At 40.1% G+C, this 17,128-nt stretch overlaps 2 protein-coding genes across 3 annotated transcripts; both read left to right on the plus strand.

Annotated features, from left to right (window-relative positions):
- The first annotated feature begins 319 nt into the window (after window positions 1-319).
- ddias (DNA damage-induced apoptosis suppressor) lies at window positions 320-7,164 on the plus strand. Its single transcript, XM_034085126.2, has 5 exons — window positions 320-660; window positions 1,139-1,300; window positions 2,798-2,897; window positions 3,008-3,300; window positions 5,176-7,164. The coding sequence occupies exons 1-5, from the start codon at window positions 539-541 to the stop codon at window positions 6,785-6,787; spliced, it is 2,289 nt and encodes a 762-aa protein (XP_033941017.1). The 5' UTR covers window positions 320-538; the 3' UTR covers window positions 6,788-7,164.
- Window positions 7,165-7,692: 528 nt separating this feature from the next.
- On the plus strand, window positions 7,693-17,096 carry tdg.2 (thymine DNA glycosylase, tandem duplicate 2). Of its 2 annotated transcripts, none has more exons than XM_034085127.2 (9): window positions 7,693-8,263; window positions 9,913-10,250; window positions 11,851-12,050; window positions 12,217-12,286; window positions 12,681-12,816; window positions 13,227-13,309; window positions 13,409-13,503; window positions 14,252-14,423; window positions 15,423-17,096. In XM_034085127.2, exons 1-9 carry the CDS (start codon window positions 8,208-8,210, stop codon window positions 15,554-15,556), a joined length of 1,284 nt encoding a protein of 427 aa, XP_033941018.1. In that variant the 5' UTR covers window positions 7,693-8,207; the 3' UTR covers window positions 15,557-17,096. The 2 variants fall into 2 exon arrangements, with proteins under 2 accessions (XP_033941018.1, XP_033941019.1); XM_034085128.2 differs by having other exon boundaries at window positions 7,693-7,932.
- Window positions 17,097-17,128: the final 32 nt, after the last annotated feature.

The following is a 17,128-nucleotide window of genomic DNA, read 5'->3' on the forward strand; positions in this document are numbered from 1 at the left end:
AACAGAAACCAAGAAATGTGTACCTTCGTCTCATTTGATCTATTTTGTTAAATCAGTGACTGTTCACTGATTTAACAAAATAGATCAAATTTCCAAGTGAAAAATTGTATTGTGGGATGTGTAGCGAAAAAGTGTCCCTTATAAGGACAAAGAACTATAGTAAAATAGTAACTAAAAGATCCAGAAATACAATTTTAATATTATATTTCATTATTAGCATTTAATAATTCAGTTGTTCACCTCCTGTCCGCTAGGAGGCAGCACTGCTTCTCCCAGCAGCTATCTCACCGCCAGGATTCAAAACAAGTAGAAGGACAAGTTGGGGCAAAAAGGGAGGGCAATGTTTTTATTTAGTTCAAGAGACGTTTACAGTCAGAAAGTGACTATTTTTGCGTTTTTTCTATTTGAATTAATAAGTGTTGTTTAATGAAAGTTTCTTCCGTTATAATTAAGTAAATATAACACTTCATCCGTGGTGTAAGAAGTGTTAGTTAGCCTCATGTTAGCATGTTAGCTGCAGAGTAGATTCAGTCACTTCATGTCTGTTAGACGGGCTCTGGTGGATTGTGCTGTGTTGTCTCTGACAGATGCATGTGTGTTTTATCCGAGCTGTAAAGGCTGCTTCTCGAGGATTGATGTTCAACAGGAGGACGCGACGAGGTAAAAGCACAAACACAAAACAACACTTATTTCCTCTGTGAAGGAGACATGCTGGGTCCAATGGATTGTATTTGTAAACATTACTGCGACTAACAACCCTAGACCGAGATCACTTAAATAGCAGAGGTGAAATGCAGAAGTGGAAGAAGTAGTGGAAGTCATACTTAAGTAAAATCAGTGGTAACTAAGTACATGCACTCAAGTAATGTGCTTTTTGAGAGATGTGTACTTTACTTGATTCATTTATTTACATTTCTTGCCACTTTGTACTTCTACCCCACTACAATTCAAAGGTAAATAGTGTACTTTTACTTCACTACATTTATTTAATATCTTTAGTTACTTTGCTGACATTTACTGTATCTAAGTTAGCTCAAAGGCAAAACACATTCATGCATTTCTACAATGCTCAGTTAACTTGTTATTACCCATCTATAAATCTCTCTCACATTGAGTGTCTCCTCTTCTGTCCACTCAGATGCAGATGCTCTAAGTGTGGTTGCAGCTGTCTGAGGGAGCAGGTGGAGTACAGATACCGTCTCTCTCTGAGAGTCGCCCGGGACACCTGCATATTTGGAATAACAGTATTTGGAGGCTGCTTGAACCAATTCTTTGGTATTCATGCAAGTGGTTTACAGAGGTGAGAACGGACAACATATCTGTAAAGCAACTCCACACTTCAGCTATATAAACTTCCATCAGTGTTGTATACACACTAAGTGTGGCGGTTATATTCCCATATTCCCAATGAATAGGTTGCCACAGTGACGCGTCCTAAAACCCGGAAGTAAGTTAGCATTTTACCACTTCCGGTTCCTTCGACAAAAAGCAATGCAATTTCTCCATAGGATTTTGGAAAATAGCTCGAAATAAGGTCTGCGGTTGACACACATTGAAGAGACAGATCACGTTTTGTTCAGCCGGATAATATCCACATGTTTACCCTACTTTTATAATTTTCATGTAAACATGTGGATATTATCCGGCTGAACAAAACGTGACCCGTCTCTTAAATGTGTGTTAACCACAGACCTTATTTAGAGCTATTTTCCAAAATCCTATGGAGAAATTGCATTGCTTTTTGTCGAAGGAACCGGAAGGAGTTTACTTCCGGGTTTTAGGACGCGTCACTGTGGCACTCTATAGAGAGACGAAGTCCCGCCCATCTACTTCCGACCCATGGGACCTTATTTCGGAAGAATGATGTATTGAAGTCAATGGGGAGAGAAAGATTATCTTTTGATCCCGTTTGAATTGTGCCATGAATTACACATATGATGTTTGTCAATCTTAAAAAATAATTTCCATGTCAAAAAAGTCACAGTTTGTCTTAAAACTGTTGAAATATAAGACTATGAAAAATACGGAACTAGAAAGACTACAAATCCCAGAATCCCGGTCCCGCATGCTGGCTCTTACGGAACCGACTTACTCCCCTTGTGTGTATGTACAGCTCTCAACATGCCCAGACTTGGAGTGATTTTCACCTCGTTTAATACTTTTTGCCTCATTCTGAAAGAAAGAAGTGAAATTTGCAACGTGACGGCCATCTTGGTGTGTGGTGCGAGACGGGAGATGTAGTTCATTGAACGGTTTCACACAAAAAAAGTGTTGGTTCACATTTTTACGACTAATTTTTATTTTTTGACTTGCAAAATTATCTTTTAAATTGACAAACATCATATGTGTAATTCGTGGCACAATTCAAACGGGATCGAAAGATAATCTATCTAGTATCAACATCTTTTTTTGTAGGTTTGAATGTGACACTTGTTTGTAGTCTTTCAGTTTCGCCTGCCAATTTATGTACTTACTTTATACATAACTGTATTATATATAGCACAAAAACACACTTTGTTTTAAGTATTACTCCTCAGATACTATCTTATAAGCATTCTTTTTTGCACTAACCTTAGTTGGTACGACATTAGTGAATGTTTTTCTGTCAGGTGTGATGTAACATTACATTACATTGTTTTATAACGGCTCTAAAACAGCGTTGGGAACCCTGTGTTCCAGAGGATTCATGTGCCCAGGGTTAAGTTACTTTTCACTGAACTCTTTTCCGGTTCAGGGAAAAGCAGTGTGGATTTCTTTAGTTTCTGTATGATAAGTGATATGTAATGTATTGTTGTAGGTTGGTGCAGAGTTTGGATGGAGCATCAAACAGATCCACGTTTCTGGAGAAGGCTGTGCAGGACTGCTTCATTGGGAGGCATTTCATCTTTGGTATTAAGGTACAATTGCAATTAGGATTTTGAACAACACGTCCAAATGGTGTGTTTTATTGAATGTCATTGTATGTAGTCTTCTTGGTCTCAGCGGTTCCTGTTCTTGTGTCCTTCAGGAATCAGGAAGTGGACCCTGGTTGGGAGAGCCTGCTGCGAATGGGTCCAGCAGTAACGCTCACTTCATTGCCAGTCAGATGATTCTCCCCAACGCTGCGGGCCTCTCAGGCTGCTCTGTGGTCAGTTATTATCGGACCCTTCTTCAGAGAGCTGCAGAATATGAGCGGGCATCCTCTGATCCCAGCAAAGCCCCCGGACCCCAGACCCTGCTGCTGGTCCCTGAACATTTTGCAAGCAGCTTCAATAACACAACACTAAATGTCTCAGGTCTTTTATCACAGTCATCTCAAAGGTAAGGACATTAAGAAGCAACTGATAACTAAGTATCTATCTGATAATTGTCAGTTTCTGACTCCGTAACGACCACACACTAATACCAAATAATTAGAAATAAGTGGGATGGATTTATCTGAAATGAATAATCCAACATGTTTTGTAAGAGTAATATTAAAAAAATATGTTAAAACAGGAGTTGGCAGGGCTGTCTCATCATGGAGGGGTCAATGTGCCTGTACGTACACCATGTTTATTATTTGGAACAATCTTTATCTGTCTCCTCTATACCATGGATGCAGTGGCGTTTCTATATGTACAAAAGTGGTGGGGCACAAAAAACTTAGATGTCTAAATATAAGCTTCTGCAGTGAGGTTCATGGCTGCTGAGGCACTGACTCTTCAGGTTTACAGATATTATATTTTGACCTAAATAAAAATATAATATTATTTTCAAAAGCCTCTTTAGTCTGATGCTTCGATTAATTTTAAACAGACAGTTCAACAGAAGGATACCCAAAAAATGTAATTTTATCATTTAAATATTGAATTGTTCTCTCTAAGTAAGATCCCATTTTCAATAAAATTGCGGTCTTCTTCTTGAAGATGAAGTCATAATTTTTTGTAAAAGTCCTCCTTATGTTCTTGTAGTTTCAAAAGTCTATCATAAATCTAATCTAATCAATAGATTTATGATTCGAACATTTTAAAAGTAGGGTAGACATGTGGATATTATCCGGCTGAACAAAGCGTGCATTTATCTAACAGCTATTTTCTAAAATCCTATGGAGAAATCTCATTGCTTTTTTGTGGAGGGAAGCCATGCGCAGCTTACTTCCTGGTTTTAGGACGCCTCACTGCAGCTCTCTCGTCTCCTCTTCACACAGCACACTTTTCGCGGCACACGTACTTACAGCCAATCAGCTCTGAATGATGTGAGATGACGTATGGTGGGGATGGCAGCACTTTGTGTATGGTCATTATTTTTTTGCCACCCACATTAAATAGGACAATACTCTGAGCATGCGCAGCGTAGTTTTTACAGTCACCATTGACTTAGACAGTGAGAGGGAGGGGCAGGATCGGGTTTTGTCCCACATGGCTCTAAACAGCTCAATAGGCACACACTGTAGACACTAATTAGAACAACACAGACTAAAACAGCAATGTACAGACGAATCAGATGATTAAACATGATCTTAAAATATATGTAATATTATTTCTTATTTTTTTTTTGCATTTTTTTGTAATCATTATTTTTAATACTTTCTGCTGACACTAGGTGGGGCTGTGCCACTGCATGGATGTATAATAAGAACTGGATACAGCGTGGGAGGCGGGGTCTCGTTCGTTCCTATGAGAGCTGCTCATTGGCGCATGAAGGCAAAATGGCATGCCTGGCTGTCGGAGCAGAAGAACCCGTATGTGCGCTCACAGAGCATGCGCCCCTTAAGCCCCGCCCCCGGAGCTCCCACTCTCGGCTCACTAGAATGAATGGAGACAGAAAATAAATCTAGATTCGGCTTTTAGTGCATTTTACAACTTTAAGGACCGAATGATTATAATAAGGGCTATAAAATAGTTCATACTGGGTAGTTTATTTAGTTAAAAAAAAAGTATCTGCTGATTTACAGACGTCTCTTTCTCAATGTTAGTCAATGGGGAAAAGTCTTTCTGGGCCGGGTGACGTCACGGACTGATACGGAAGTTGTAGTACCGCCGTTTGGACACTACGAATGTTTTCATCAGAGTCCGGCGCACTTCCTGGGGGCTTGGTCTATATCCTGTTATTTATTTATTCAAAAGTAGAGATTTTTCAGTGTCAAGTGGTGCGACTGAATACATTGTTCACCTTTAAGACATTTCTTGACAGTTGCTATTGTTTTCATCCTAGTTCACAGAACCAAGACAGCACCCTTTCTCCAACCCCTCCATGGCAACAATCCCTAGGACTCGTTACCTCATCAGCAGAGCAGGAGGAGAGCTGCAGCACTCAGGAGGACAGAGAGGAGAACAGCCGACACACATTCAAAAACACAACACCACATCCTGCTCCGAGAGGCAGCTTGGGGAACCAGGAGGAGAGAGGTCGCGAGCGCACTCCTTCCAAAAGTCCATCATTCGCCGAATCCCCCAGTTCATCCATTGAGAAAGCTTTTGGAAACACCCCCGTCGGAGACACTTGGTTCAGTCCTCCCCCACCTGGCCTGAACAGATCAAAGACTAAGGAGATTTCTACCGGAGATCTCACCAAATCTTTTCTGTCCAGCTCTTTGGCCTGGGAGGACTTTCCTTTCTCTGAGAGTCTTACGGAGTTTTTAAACAAGGAAAACAACGATTGGGACGTTGTTAGTGAAGCAGAGCCACATTTAAACGTGCAGAATCAGAAAGAAACAGAAAGAAACAACCTGGAAGTCCGTTCACCGATCGAGAACGTATCACATAAGTCACCTTCTGCTCGTCAAAGGAACTCACAGGCGGTTCTGGATATTACAAATACACCTGCGCCGAGTGGAGGTGATTCATCTGACCGGGTACATAAGAGTCCTGTTGGATATTCAAACGAGATTCAAGTCAGAAACATTTGTTCCCCTGAGTGTTATCTGAAAGACGACAAAGCTCGCCTTCTATCTTTTGAAAAGGAAGAAGAGCAGCTTGAAGAAGACTCCTACAATTGTTCGGCAGACCTGTTCGGCAGTTCTCTTGTAAGCGATATGAACACAAACCAGATCGATACACGTGCAGAAACTAAAAGTACTACTTCAGGGGCGTGCCCACTGCTATCCAGACCAAACCAACAGCACCTAAGCAGTGACATGGATTTAACACCAGACAAAGATACACTTGAAACTAAAAAGTGCAATAACAGAGACAGTTTCATTCCAGGCACCATGGAGTTTGACTTCATCCCTCCCTGTCAGTCCACCCCCATCGTGAAAGCAGCTGTGACCGGGTCATTCGCTGAATTCAGTCCTGACAGTCGAGACTCTTCTGCCGCTCACCCAAATCAGTCTGATAAGGGCAGTAAAAGGAGAGCCAGTACCACCTCTCCTCTGTGTAACTCAAACGGGTCGAAGCAGCTGTTGCAGTGTGACAGAACGTCCACGAGAGAAAACGTGGAGTGGAGTACGACATCCAGCAGACGGAGCAGCAGATTCACCCCAAAAAGGAGCTTTTGGAAACCAGAAAAGCATAAAGAACATCTCCTGGCTCAGCAGCAGCATCATAGTAATTGTGACGTGTCGGACAATGAAGTGATTGTTCCTCCGAGTCCCGCTGCTGAAACGCAGCTGAGTGGGAAGCTCAGGAGGAGACTGCAGGCTGAGAACAGCAGCAGTGGTTTGGGAGAAAAGGTGAACTGTAAAAAGACTCTGTTGGATCAAAACCTGACATCACAGAGAAGTTGTGAGACTGATGAGGGGAGTCTGGATCGATCGAACTGTGACTCCCTTGATGACAACGAGGCCTGTGATTGGTCGAGAGATCTGTTTTCTGACTCGGTCTGAAGGCCTTTGTAAATGGATTATAGAATGAATGTATCTTATAAGCTGGTATACTAAAGATCTAACACATATTTGAAATACTTATAGGAGAGAGGCTGTTGAAGGCAGGTCAGGAGAAACCATACCTGTCTCACCGCTTGCTTTGTGCACTTTAAAGGAGGTATTTACCCTTTTATATATACCTTATACCTTACATGCCTTCATTGTTGGCCTTGTACAATGTGCCGCCTGTGACACATTGTTGTTTTTATCTGCACTAAATACTTTCCGCTGCTGCTCTCTGTCCTTAATGATATGTGTATGATCGTGTGAGTAATGAGTATGTGATCAATTAACTGCTTCCACCTCTAAGAACCATTGGATAAAAATGTTCAAATTGATTGATGATGATTTTTGTGTTGCATTTAACCCTTACATGAATTGCTGGTACCAAAACAAAAAAGAGAGTTTTTCTTTTGGAAGGGTACGCACCATCAACATCTTAGAATGAAAGTGTAAACATCAAAAAGTACACATTTTGCAAAGTGACCCTTTTTTCGGATAATACAAAATATATGATATGACTAGATTATAATTATTGATACATACATTTTCTTTTCTATATGTTGTCAGTTTAAACCCCCAAAATTAAGGATGTTCAGTGGCATATTATATTTAATACAGAGGCATGACATCTCCATATTCAATAGGTTATAAACTGCATTTCTTCCATTTTTGTTTAAAAAATTACTGCGAAATAGATTATTAATAGAAGATTATTGTTATCATTACAGCGAGTATTCTTAATGATAATCTGAATCTGCAAATAAGTAATGTAGGTGAATAAAAAGTACAATACTAGCTTCTAAAATGGAGTAGCATAACATGGATTTAAGCAAAACTAAGGTACCCCAAAATTGTACATAAATAAAATGATTGAGTGAATATAAAGTTAATACATCTATATTTAAATGCAATCATTTGGTAATAATAACATTATTTATTTATTTGTATTTCTCCCTGCTGTTCCCCTCCTGGCCGACAGATGGCGCTGAGCGCGCCTCCCTCTGGGCTACAGGAAATGTTGAAGTTTAAATGGTCTTTGTTTTGGGAGGATTCCCAGCCCCCCGTCTCCCTATTTGAAAACTAAAGAACAAAATGTATCACAGGTATGTTAGATTCCTCCTTAACGTTTATTTTTCATTAACATAGAGGCTAGTTCCTGTTTTTCCGCAGCTGTAGGACTCCGTAATGTTGTTAGCTTCCCTGTTAGCCACAGATTCCTTCTTCCTGTGTTAGCCGTCCATCCGTCTCCTTTGTGCAGAAATGAACCGAATGTGCTACAATAACAACAATACTCTTCAAACAATCCACATGTCCAGTGTGTATTGATGCCCTTGCAGCAGAATGAATGTACATTTGTTGAAATAAGTCAACTGTTAAGATGGAAGAAAACCAGTATACATCACTGACGGTTCCTACGGATTATTTTCAGCAGTGGTGAGTTGTTGTGGAGGTGGCAGCAGGTCATGGAAAACTTCTCATGTTTCCTCATTTGCATGCATGAGATTCAGAGAAATGCACTGCATGTTGATCATGCATACCTGTATACTTTATATGTGGGCTTGTAGCAAGTGACAGTGTCATCATTAAGGATAATAATGACATGTTTCTTCCTTTTCATGCATGAGATGAAGACAAATAAACTGCATTTTGAACCACACGACATCATGCATACCTTTGTACTATATGTTGGCTTGTAGGAAGTGACAGTTGAATTATTAAACATATTAACAACTGTGTAATACAATGTGTTAAAAAAAACGGGACTAATACACTCAATCAATATAACCCTGAGTAATAATTCAGGTATGTATCATATCATGTTTGGGTCAGATTACCTTGGCATTTAGTCAGTTAATGAAAACAAAATACATGGCAATTGTTGTAGTCCAATTCACTGGATACAATTGTTTTATATAATCTGAATAATTATAAATTACTTCAAGATGAATCCTTGAAACAAATAAAAAGAAACTAAAAGATGTTTTTTCTTTTCTCAAAAACATTATCTAAATTGATATCATGAATTTTTTTATTTAATTTTAATAATTGCCGTCATTTGAAGACCAACAATGGTATCTTTGACAGTATAACTTCTCTTTAGATGTCTTCCAACCCTGGTAGTAAAGACTGTAATTACACTATCACTCGCCACCGGCTTCATAAATACTCCTGCAATGGCTTTTATCACTCTGCGGCCTATTTGCAAGCATTAGAACTGAATAAACTCTACACGTTTGACCCGTAGTTGAGTTCAATCACAATATCAATGTTTTTGAAGTGTTGCAAATGTTTGTGTATCTTCATCCCATTCTGGTCAGCCAAAAGCTGGTGTTCCTGTTTGTTGGTGCAATGAGAGAGGGTTATCTAAGGTTATATGGTCAAATTTAGGAGATGGAACGATATATAATTTGAAGGCGACAAAATTACGAGTTTTCAATATCGGCATAATTGTGAAAATATTCCCGGATGAGTTGAACTAGCATTCTCGCTCGCTATCACGCGAGAAGTGAGACAAAGATCTTGATTAAAAAAAAATACAGAAATTATAATTTAAGAAAGAAAAGGCCCTTTCATGATTTATGATTTTTTAAGATTGTTAGTTTTCATTTACTCAAAAGAATGTTTACTAAAAGTGATACAAGTATAGGTAATGCATGATATTTTGTTTATTCGGATAATGTAAAGTCAGGTGATTTGATAGTGCCATATTAAGAGTTCAAAGTATATTTTGAAGATGTATCGCGTGTTTCGATAATAGGCCAGGATCATCTTGACAATGAGTTTTTATCTTGTGTCTTGCCTTCTCAAAATCAACCAATAAACCACATAAATCATTCCATTTAGAGCTTGATTAACGCACTACGCTGAATGAAATGCAGAGAATACAAACAAGTGGTTATCCGAGCATGATTGTTTGTAAGTATTGTGTCTTGTAAGTTTGTCTCACCTACTTTTCCTTCCCGCACGCCATCTAACACCAGTAACGCTCTGTCCCTTCTTCTGTGTCCGGTCTTATTTTTCTCACCTCCTTCTTTCTTTAACCGTCCTTCTTCTTCCTCTCTCACGCCTCCTCTCTCTTCCAGGTACCAGTCCAGTCAGCAGCACCCTGAGGCTCAGTATGTGATGCCCTATAACAACATGGGCTTCTACACAGAGGGTCCCAGAGATGAGCCCGTCATGGCGGAGCTGTCCGTCCACCGGGATCCTCCTGTTCACCAGGAGCCTTTCTACCAGAACTACAACCCCCCGGCCCAGAATCAGTACCACGAGCTGACCTACCAGCCCAACCTCAGGGAGCAGCAGCAGCACCCTGGACACATGCACCCCCCTCAGCACCAACACACAGCCCAGCAGCAGCAGCAGCAGCAGCAGCAGGAGCCCAGCATGCAGCTCCAACCTCAGCCTGCTGCTCCACCTCAAGGTAGGGAGGGGTTTCAAAGGTATTCTCCAACACACACACTTTAAAGGTCACCTATTGTGCAAAATCCACTTTTTCACGTCTCTTCTACGTCAACATGTGTCCCCTCTTCTTCATGTCTCTTCTACGTCAACATGTGTCCCCTCTTCTCCATGTCTCTTCTACATCAACATGTGTCCCCTCTTCTTCATGTCTCTTCTACATCAACATGTGTCCCCTCTTCTTCATGTCTCTTCTACATCAACATGTGTCCCCTGTTCTTCATGTCTCTTCTACATCAACATGTGTCCCCTCTTCTTCACGTCTCTTCTACATCAACAGGTGTCCCCTCTTCTTCATGACTTTTCTACATCAACATGTGTCCCCTCTTCTGCATGTCTCTTCTACATCACCATGTGTCCCCTCTTCTTCATGTCTCTTCTACATCAACATGTGTCCCCTCTTCTTCATGTCTCTTCTACATCAACATGTGTCCCCTCTTCTGCATGTCTCTTCTACATCACCATGTGTCCCCTCTTCTTCATGTCTCTTCTACATCAACATGTGTCCCCTCTTCTTCATGACTTTTCTACATCAACATGTGTCCCCTCTTCTTCATGTCTCTTCTACATCACCATGTGTCCCCTCTTCTTCATGTCTCTTCTACATCAACATGTGTCCCCTCTTCTTCATGTCTCTTCTACATCAACATGTGTCCCCTCTTCTTCATGTCTCTTCCACATCACCATGTGTCCCCTCTGTGGAAAGAGACTCTGAAAGTTTCAGGAACAAAGATTCTCTCTCTTTTTGATCCATTTCTATAAAAACCTGTCTGAAAATGAGCTGATCAGATTTTGGCCACTTTATGATGTCATAACGATGTGTTGTCTTGTGTAACCATCAGCCAATCAGCAACCAAGGTAACCCCCCCCCCCCCTTATCACCTGAATCTCCTCTAGAGCACCATTGAGTTCTTTGTAACCAAATCTCTCTCTGAGGGGCGTGGGGAGGGGCTCCTTATTTTCATCTAAAGTAACAGACAGAGAATCAGCACTTTGGAAACAGGGCTGAAACAGAGGGGATTATGGTAATGCTGCAACGATCTTTGTTTGTATATATCTGAGACCTGTAATATATGGATTAAAAACAGTACAATACGGGACCTTTAAATCATTGTGTCAAACTGAAAGTACAAGTGATTGAAATGAACGCTCAGCTTCAAACGGCAACGATAAAAATGCAGACCATTCCAGACATGTTGGTATAGTCTTGGATTCATATCTTAATTTCAACAGCCACATTTTAGTAATGCTAATTTTGGTCTACTATCGCCTAAAAAGTACAAAAAAGACACAAGACGATTATGAGATGGATTCAAGATTCTAATGTCATGTGTACGTAGCTACAGTGCAGTTATGACAATCACAATCTTATGTCACAAGCTCCTCCAACAGAGCAACACAATGAAACAGATTAGATAAGATAAGATAGGACTTTATTTATCCCGAAGGAAATTGTTGTGCCAGAGTTACAAAGAGACAATAAACATGATTATGAACTAATGTTTCAGGAGACTCGTTAACTGTAGCCGCTGCTGCTTCATAAATGTCACACTCTGTTTCAGTGGCGACGCCGGTGAAGAAGAAGCGCGGCCGGCCTCCGAAGCAGCAGACAGAAGATGGAAAGACGACCGAGGAGGAGAACGAGATCGAGGCAGCGAAAAAAGCCAAACGGGCTCTGAACCGCTTCAACGGCATGTCAGTGGAGGAGGTGATGACCAAAACCCTGCCGGACGTCATCACCTACAACCTGGACATCTTGATAGTGAGTTGTTAACTGGAGATAGGGAGATCATTGCCAATAGCAATGTGTGTGTTTGAGTGAGTGAGTGATTAAGTGGTGCCAGATGTAGAAAAAAGGTTTCAGACACAAAACAATGGTACATTTTCCCTGTCTGTTGCCATGGTAACACCTTCATGTTTCTCCTCAGATTGGAATTAACCCGGGACTGCTGTCGGCGTACAAAGGACGCCATTACCCAAACCCAGGAAACCATTTCTGTATGTTGACATTCAATTATTTCCTGATGAGCTTCTGCCCTGTTTGTTTGTTCAGTACAGATCCACAAACACACAGATATACACAAAGCATTATGGTTCATTGCAATTACATTTGATATCATTGTGTTCTTTTAGTTTTGTGTAGAGCTGTTAAAATTGTTTAATTGGGTAATTTAACCGGAATATCAACATTTAACAGTTAATATAACTTTCAATAAAGCATTTTGTATGTCAGATACAATTCTTTAGAGGGTACTGAAATCAGGGATGATCACTGATTCCTGATTCCCCAAGAATAATTTGTATCACACTTTTTCTAAAGTCATGTGCAAAATGTGTGTCTCGAAAGCCATTTGCCTTATGACATTGTAAAATGTCCTTCTTTCCTCTCCAGGGAAATGTCTGTTTCTCTCTGGTCTGACTGACGAGCAGCTCAACTTCATGCATGACCAGAGCCTGCCGGAGACATACAGCATCGGCTTCACCAACATGGTGGAGAGGACCACACCCGGCAGCAAGGACCTCTCCAGGTCTTTACAAATAATTAAACTTAATGGAAATACAGTTTCACTTTCAGAAAATACTATATACTATAAGTACTTATAGCTTTTTTACTAGACTTAAAGGTCTCCTATTATGCTATTTTAGGCATATATTATGGGTCTCGGATATATACAAATCTGGATTAGCTCCGTTGAAGCCCCGTTTTTAGAGATTTGGGTACGGAGGAAAAGAGAGAGGGTTTTTTTTCTGACGCTGCGTGAGTTCCCCGACACACCGGGGACACATGTTTATGTATAAAAGACATCAAAAAGTGCATGATAGGTCCCCTTTAAGTCTAAGTTCGTCTCCAATAAGGAATGTGTAAAAAGCCTTGCAAACTAATCCTGTGTCCCTTTTAAAGAAACAAAAACTATATTTTTATGTTTTCTTGTTTCAGTAAGGAGATTCGTGAAGGAGGTCGACAGTTACTCGACAAGCTGCAGAAATACAGACCATTAATAGCTGCTTTCAATGGAAAAGGTACACTCGTTAAAACATTTGAGACTCAGTGTTCAGATGGCTCATCATAAAGCCATCGGGTGAGTTTAACAGTGTTTTGACTTGTATTCATTTTGGCAGGTATTTATGAAATCTTCTGCAAAGAAACGTTTGGTGTGAAGGCAAAGAAACTCGACTTCGGTCTACAGCCTTACAAAATCCCAGAAACTGAAACAGTAAGTTGAAACAGAATCTGGATTAAAATATAACTAACAATGCCTTACAAGATATTTTCAAATGTCATGTGCCCATGGAGAGTAAGACTTTGTGTTTTGGACTCATACCTCGAGAATGGACTAACATTACATTACATTGCATTTAGCTGACGCTTTTATCCAAAGCGACTTACAATAAGTGCATTAGACCAGGAAGATACAACCTTGAAGAAAACAGAATCATATAAGTACATCAGGTTTCATAGAGCCAAGCATTTCAAGTGCTACTCAACTGGCTGTAGATAAGCCAGTCCTTTAACAAAGACAAATATTGATTAAATCTGTTGCTGGTGGCGAGTAAAGCCCTTACAAGGAAGTGGTTATCTCCAGATAGCCCAACTTTAAACGCATGGATGGATATTACAATGGACATTTACAAAATGGAGAGGATAACATCATCTGTCAATCACAGTGGACTGATTTCGTAAAACCTCATAGGTCAGATTTTATTTTGACACACTTATGATTTTACTGTGAAGTCCTGATCACTCCCTAATGTTCGTATTGTTCGTACTTTTTACGGTTTTTATTTTATCTTTGTGTAAAAAAAGGCATTTCGGACAGACTTAAGATGTACAATTACTATGTCTTGAAAAGACACTGTGTAATTGTTTGCTGCCAAATGTCAATAGAAAATATATTACAAAAAATATATATATAACTAACAACACAAACAGCAATCCTCACAGCATATGTGTCCTTCCCCCAGGTGTGCTACCTGATGCCCTCGTCCAGCCCTCGCTGTGCACAGTTCCCCCGTGCGCAGGATAAGGTTCATTTCTACATCAAGCTGAAGGAGCTGCGGGACGAGATGAAGGGTCTGATCCCGAAGCGCGAGGTGGAGGAGACGGAGTACCTGTTCGATCTGCAGCTAGCCAAAGGTAAACACGATCAGAAGTACTGTATTAATCCCACAGCGGGGAAATGCTACAGCAAAAAGTGGCATAGCAGGAATGAAAGGCATGCAATAATAAAGAATCAAAGACAAAATAAGTCAAAATGTATTGATATTAGTTGGTATTATTATAGTTCAATGTGCACAATTTAACTTTAACTTATTGTGTTTAAAAACATATTTAAATTTGACTTAATTCTAACGTTTTTTATGTTATTCATTTTCTTTTATTTAAAAAAATGTAGTTTTGGGTTTTTCTTTTTTATATATATATTATTTTCTATTTTTCAAAAACGTATTTGACCCGTGATGAATACAGTATTCTGATTAATTAAAGGTGGGGTATGTAATTTATTTCAGATACACTTTTTGTTATATTCCATGGAATGCTCTTAACAACCCGATAGCAATGAATACATTAAATGCTTTGACAATAAATACATTAAAAAATATCATCCTTGGAAGCCGTGGCGCTGTAAAAAGCACGACCAATCATCTGAGCCGGCCCGGCTAAAGTAACTGGATGGCCTACCTGCCTGTCAGCCTTCCATCGGGGCACAAACTTATCTCGTGCCCTCATTGGTCATGTGCGCGTTCGTGTGTGTTGGAGGAGGGGCTCTGTGAGGAAGTGGCAGATTTCTTCCGGCTGTGTATTTTTAAATTCTAGCGCACTCGAGCCGGTTTCTCCATTCTTACCTACCCCACCTTTAAGTATCATTTACTACACAATGAGTATTTCCGTTTTCTAATACTCCTACACCGCTGCATCTCAGAGGGAAATATTATTATTTTCACTACATTTATTCGACACTTGTTTACGTCTTATATAAACGACATGTTTATATTATATAAATATAGCTAGAAAAATAAAATAGGGCAAAATTAGCTCCACATTGAAACAAAAGCAGTCATTTTTAAAGACATATTTATGCGTTTGTTTACATATTTATACGACGAACTAACTCTTGGTTGTTGTGTTCTGCAGAGGATGCAAAGAGGATATCAATCAAAGAGGAGCAGGTGGATCCGGAGTATGAAAGCTCTAATGCGCTACCCGGCGACGAGAAGCAGAGCAGCAACGACGGCGACGAGAAGCAAAGCAGCAACTCCTCCAAGTAAAGGAGCGCGAAGAGAGGAGGAGAACAGCCTGTCTGCTGTAGCACACAGGTAGTGTAGTGAGTTCTCGCTACAGTTCATCGAGTTGGAACTAAACAGAGTTAGGGTTAGTTACAGGTGCATCAACTGCATCTGTAAATAATGACTCCAAACCACTGTGACTGATCACCTTTCTGAAGCAATTTAAAGGTCTGTTGATTTTTTTATAGAACAGTAACATGAACCAATGACCTCAAACATCGCGGAGAAAAAATAGATTTGAAGTCCGGCAACATTTTAGGCACACGGTACATTTCTGTTCACACCGAAAGATAGTTTTTGTTTGTTTACAAGAAAGATCCACTGGGACACCTAAGGGATATTTGTCCACTTGTACCTTATTGCCCCATGTTTTTGTGTCCAAGTGACAGCCATTTTTTTTTAATTGGTCCAGTATTGACCCACTAGACAGGCTGCTATGTAATCCTATTGGGTCATTACACGCCTTCAGTTTGCGTCAACTAAAACACATGCTTGTTTTTCATCTATTACAGGCTCATGTGGTTATTCTAAGTGTCACTGAAATAGACGAATACAATGTTTTCTTTGCTGGATCCTGGCTGTGAACCCCGGGAGAATTCTCTTTCAGAAGTCTTGTGTTGCATCCATCTGGACGAAATCAGCTAAATAACCAGCCACAACATTGACGGTCCTTAAGAAAACTCTAAGCTACACTGACTGTACTCCAATTAAACAATCTCTGACAACAACTGTTTTCAGGCAGAAAGTCCTTTGATAAAAATAAAACAAGAGGTGAAATCAGCCGAAAGGTAAACCGATCCTTTCTATTATGTTGTTGACACTTTTAATACAAAATCTGAGCTGGTGCGTGGCCTAAACAAGCAGCTAGTGGACAAGCCAGCATTCTTGCTCAATACTGAACCAATTCAAAGAAACATAGTCTCGAGTTGTGACAAAAACATGGGTCAATTGGGGTCCAGGTTGAAAAAATACCAAAGTGTTCCTTTACACAATTTGCAGTAACGTGCAAAAAATACGTAACACATTGCCACCATCAATTATGTTTTGCGTGGTTTCTAGAGATTAAGTAAATTGCTTAAGTATTACCATTGTATTGGGTAATGACAAACCATTCCTTCTGCAAGCAGCACAGTCCATCTCCTTGGTTTGTATTGTGGTATCTTGCAGAAAAAGGACATTGCAGCTGAAGAGGCTCACTCACCAGAAACCAGATAGCAGCTGTACTAGTAGCATGATGCATCAGTGAGAGTGAGAAACCCTCTGATGACACACGGAGAAAAAGGAGAGTCATACAGTTTCCTGAAGCCTCGCAATGTAACGCACAAGGGAGAAAGTGCCCACCACGGTTACATTTTCTAACTCTCCAACAGACTGTGCATGTGTTTGGTGTTATTTTTTATCACTATTTATTGCATTTTGTATGGTACGTGTGTCCAGTGACTTATTTTTGTATTTTTAAAAGAATGACATTTTATGATTTATCAGTTGTATAAATAGGTAATTGTACTCTGGAATTTCTACCCTGTAATTACAGAGTTATTAAATCTCTTCTAA

Source organism: Pseudochaenichthys georgianus, chromosome 6 (genome assembly GCF_902827115.2).
Source record: "Pseudochaenichthys georgianus chromosome 6, fPseGeo1.2, whole genome shotgun sequence".
In the NCBI taxonomy this organism is placed as follows: domain Eukaryota; kingdom Metazoa; phylum Chordata; class Actinopteri; order Perciformes; family Channichthyidae; genus Pseudochaenichthys; species Pseudochaenichthys georgianus.

Bases quoted from the DNA above. Each gene is read 5' to 3' on its own strand.
- ddias (XM_034085126.2), top strand. From the start codon at position 539: ATGTCTGTTAGACGGGCTCTGGTGGATTGTGCTGTGTTGTCTCTGACA. The intron at 2,898-3,007 runs GTACAATTGCAA...TGTGTCCTTCAG, and splicing joins ATTTCATCTTTGGTATTAAG to GAATCAGGAAGTGGACCCTG. The intron at 3,301-5,175 runs GTAAGGACATTA...TTTTCATCCTAG, and splicing joins TTATCACAGTCATCTCAAAG to TTCACAGAACCAAGACAGCA.
- tdg.2 (XM_034085127.2), top strand. From the start codon at position 8,208: ATGGAAGAAAACCAGTATACATCACTGACGGTTCCTACGGATTATTTT. The intron at 12,051-12,216 runs GTGAGTTGTTAA...GTTTCTCCTCAG, and splicing joins ACAACCTGGACATCTTGATA to ATTGGAATTAACCCGGGACT. The intron at 12,817-13,226 runs GTCTTTACAAAT...TTCTTGTTTCAG, and splicing joins GGCAGCAAGGACCTCTCCAG to TAAGGAGATTCGTGAAGGAG.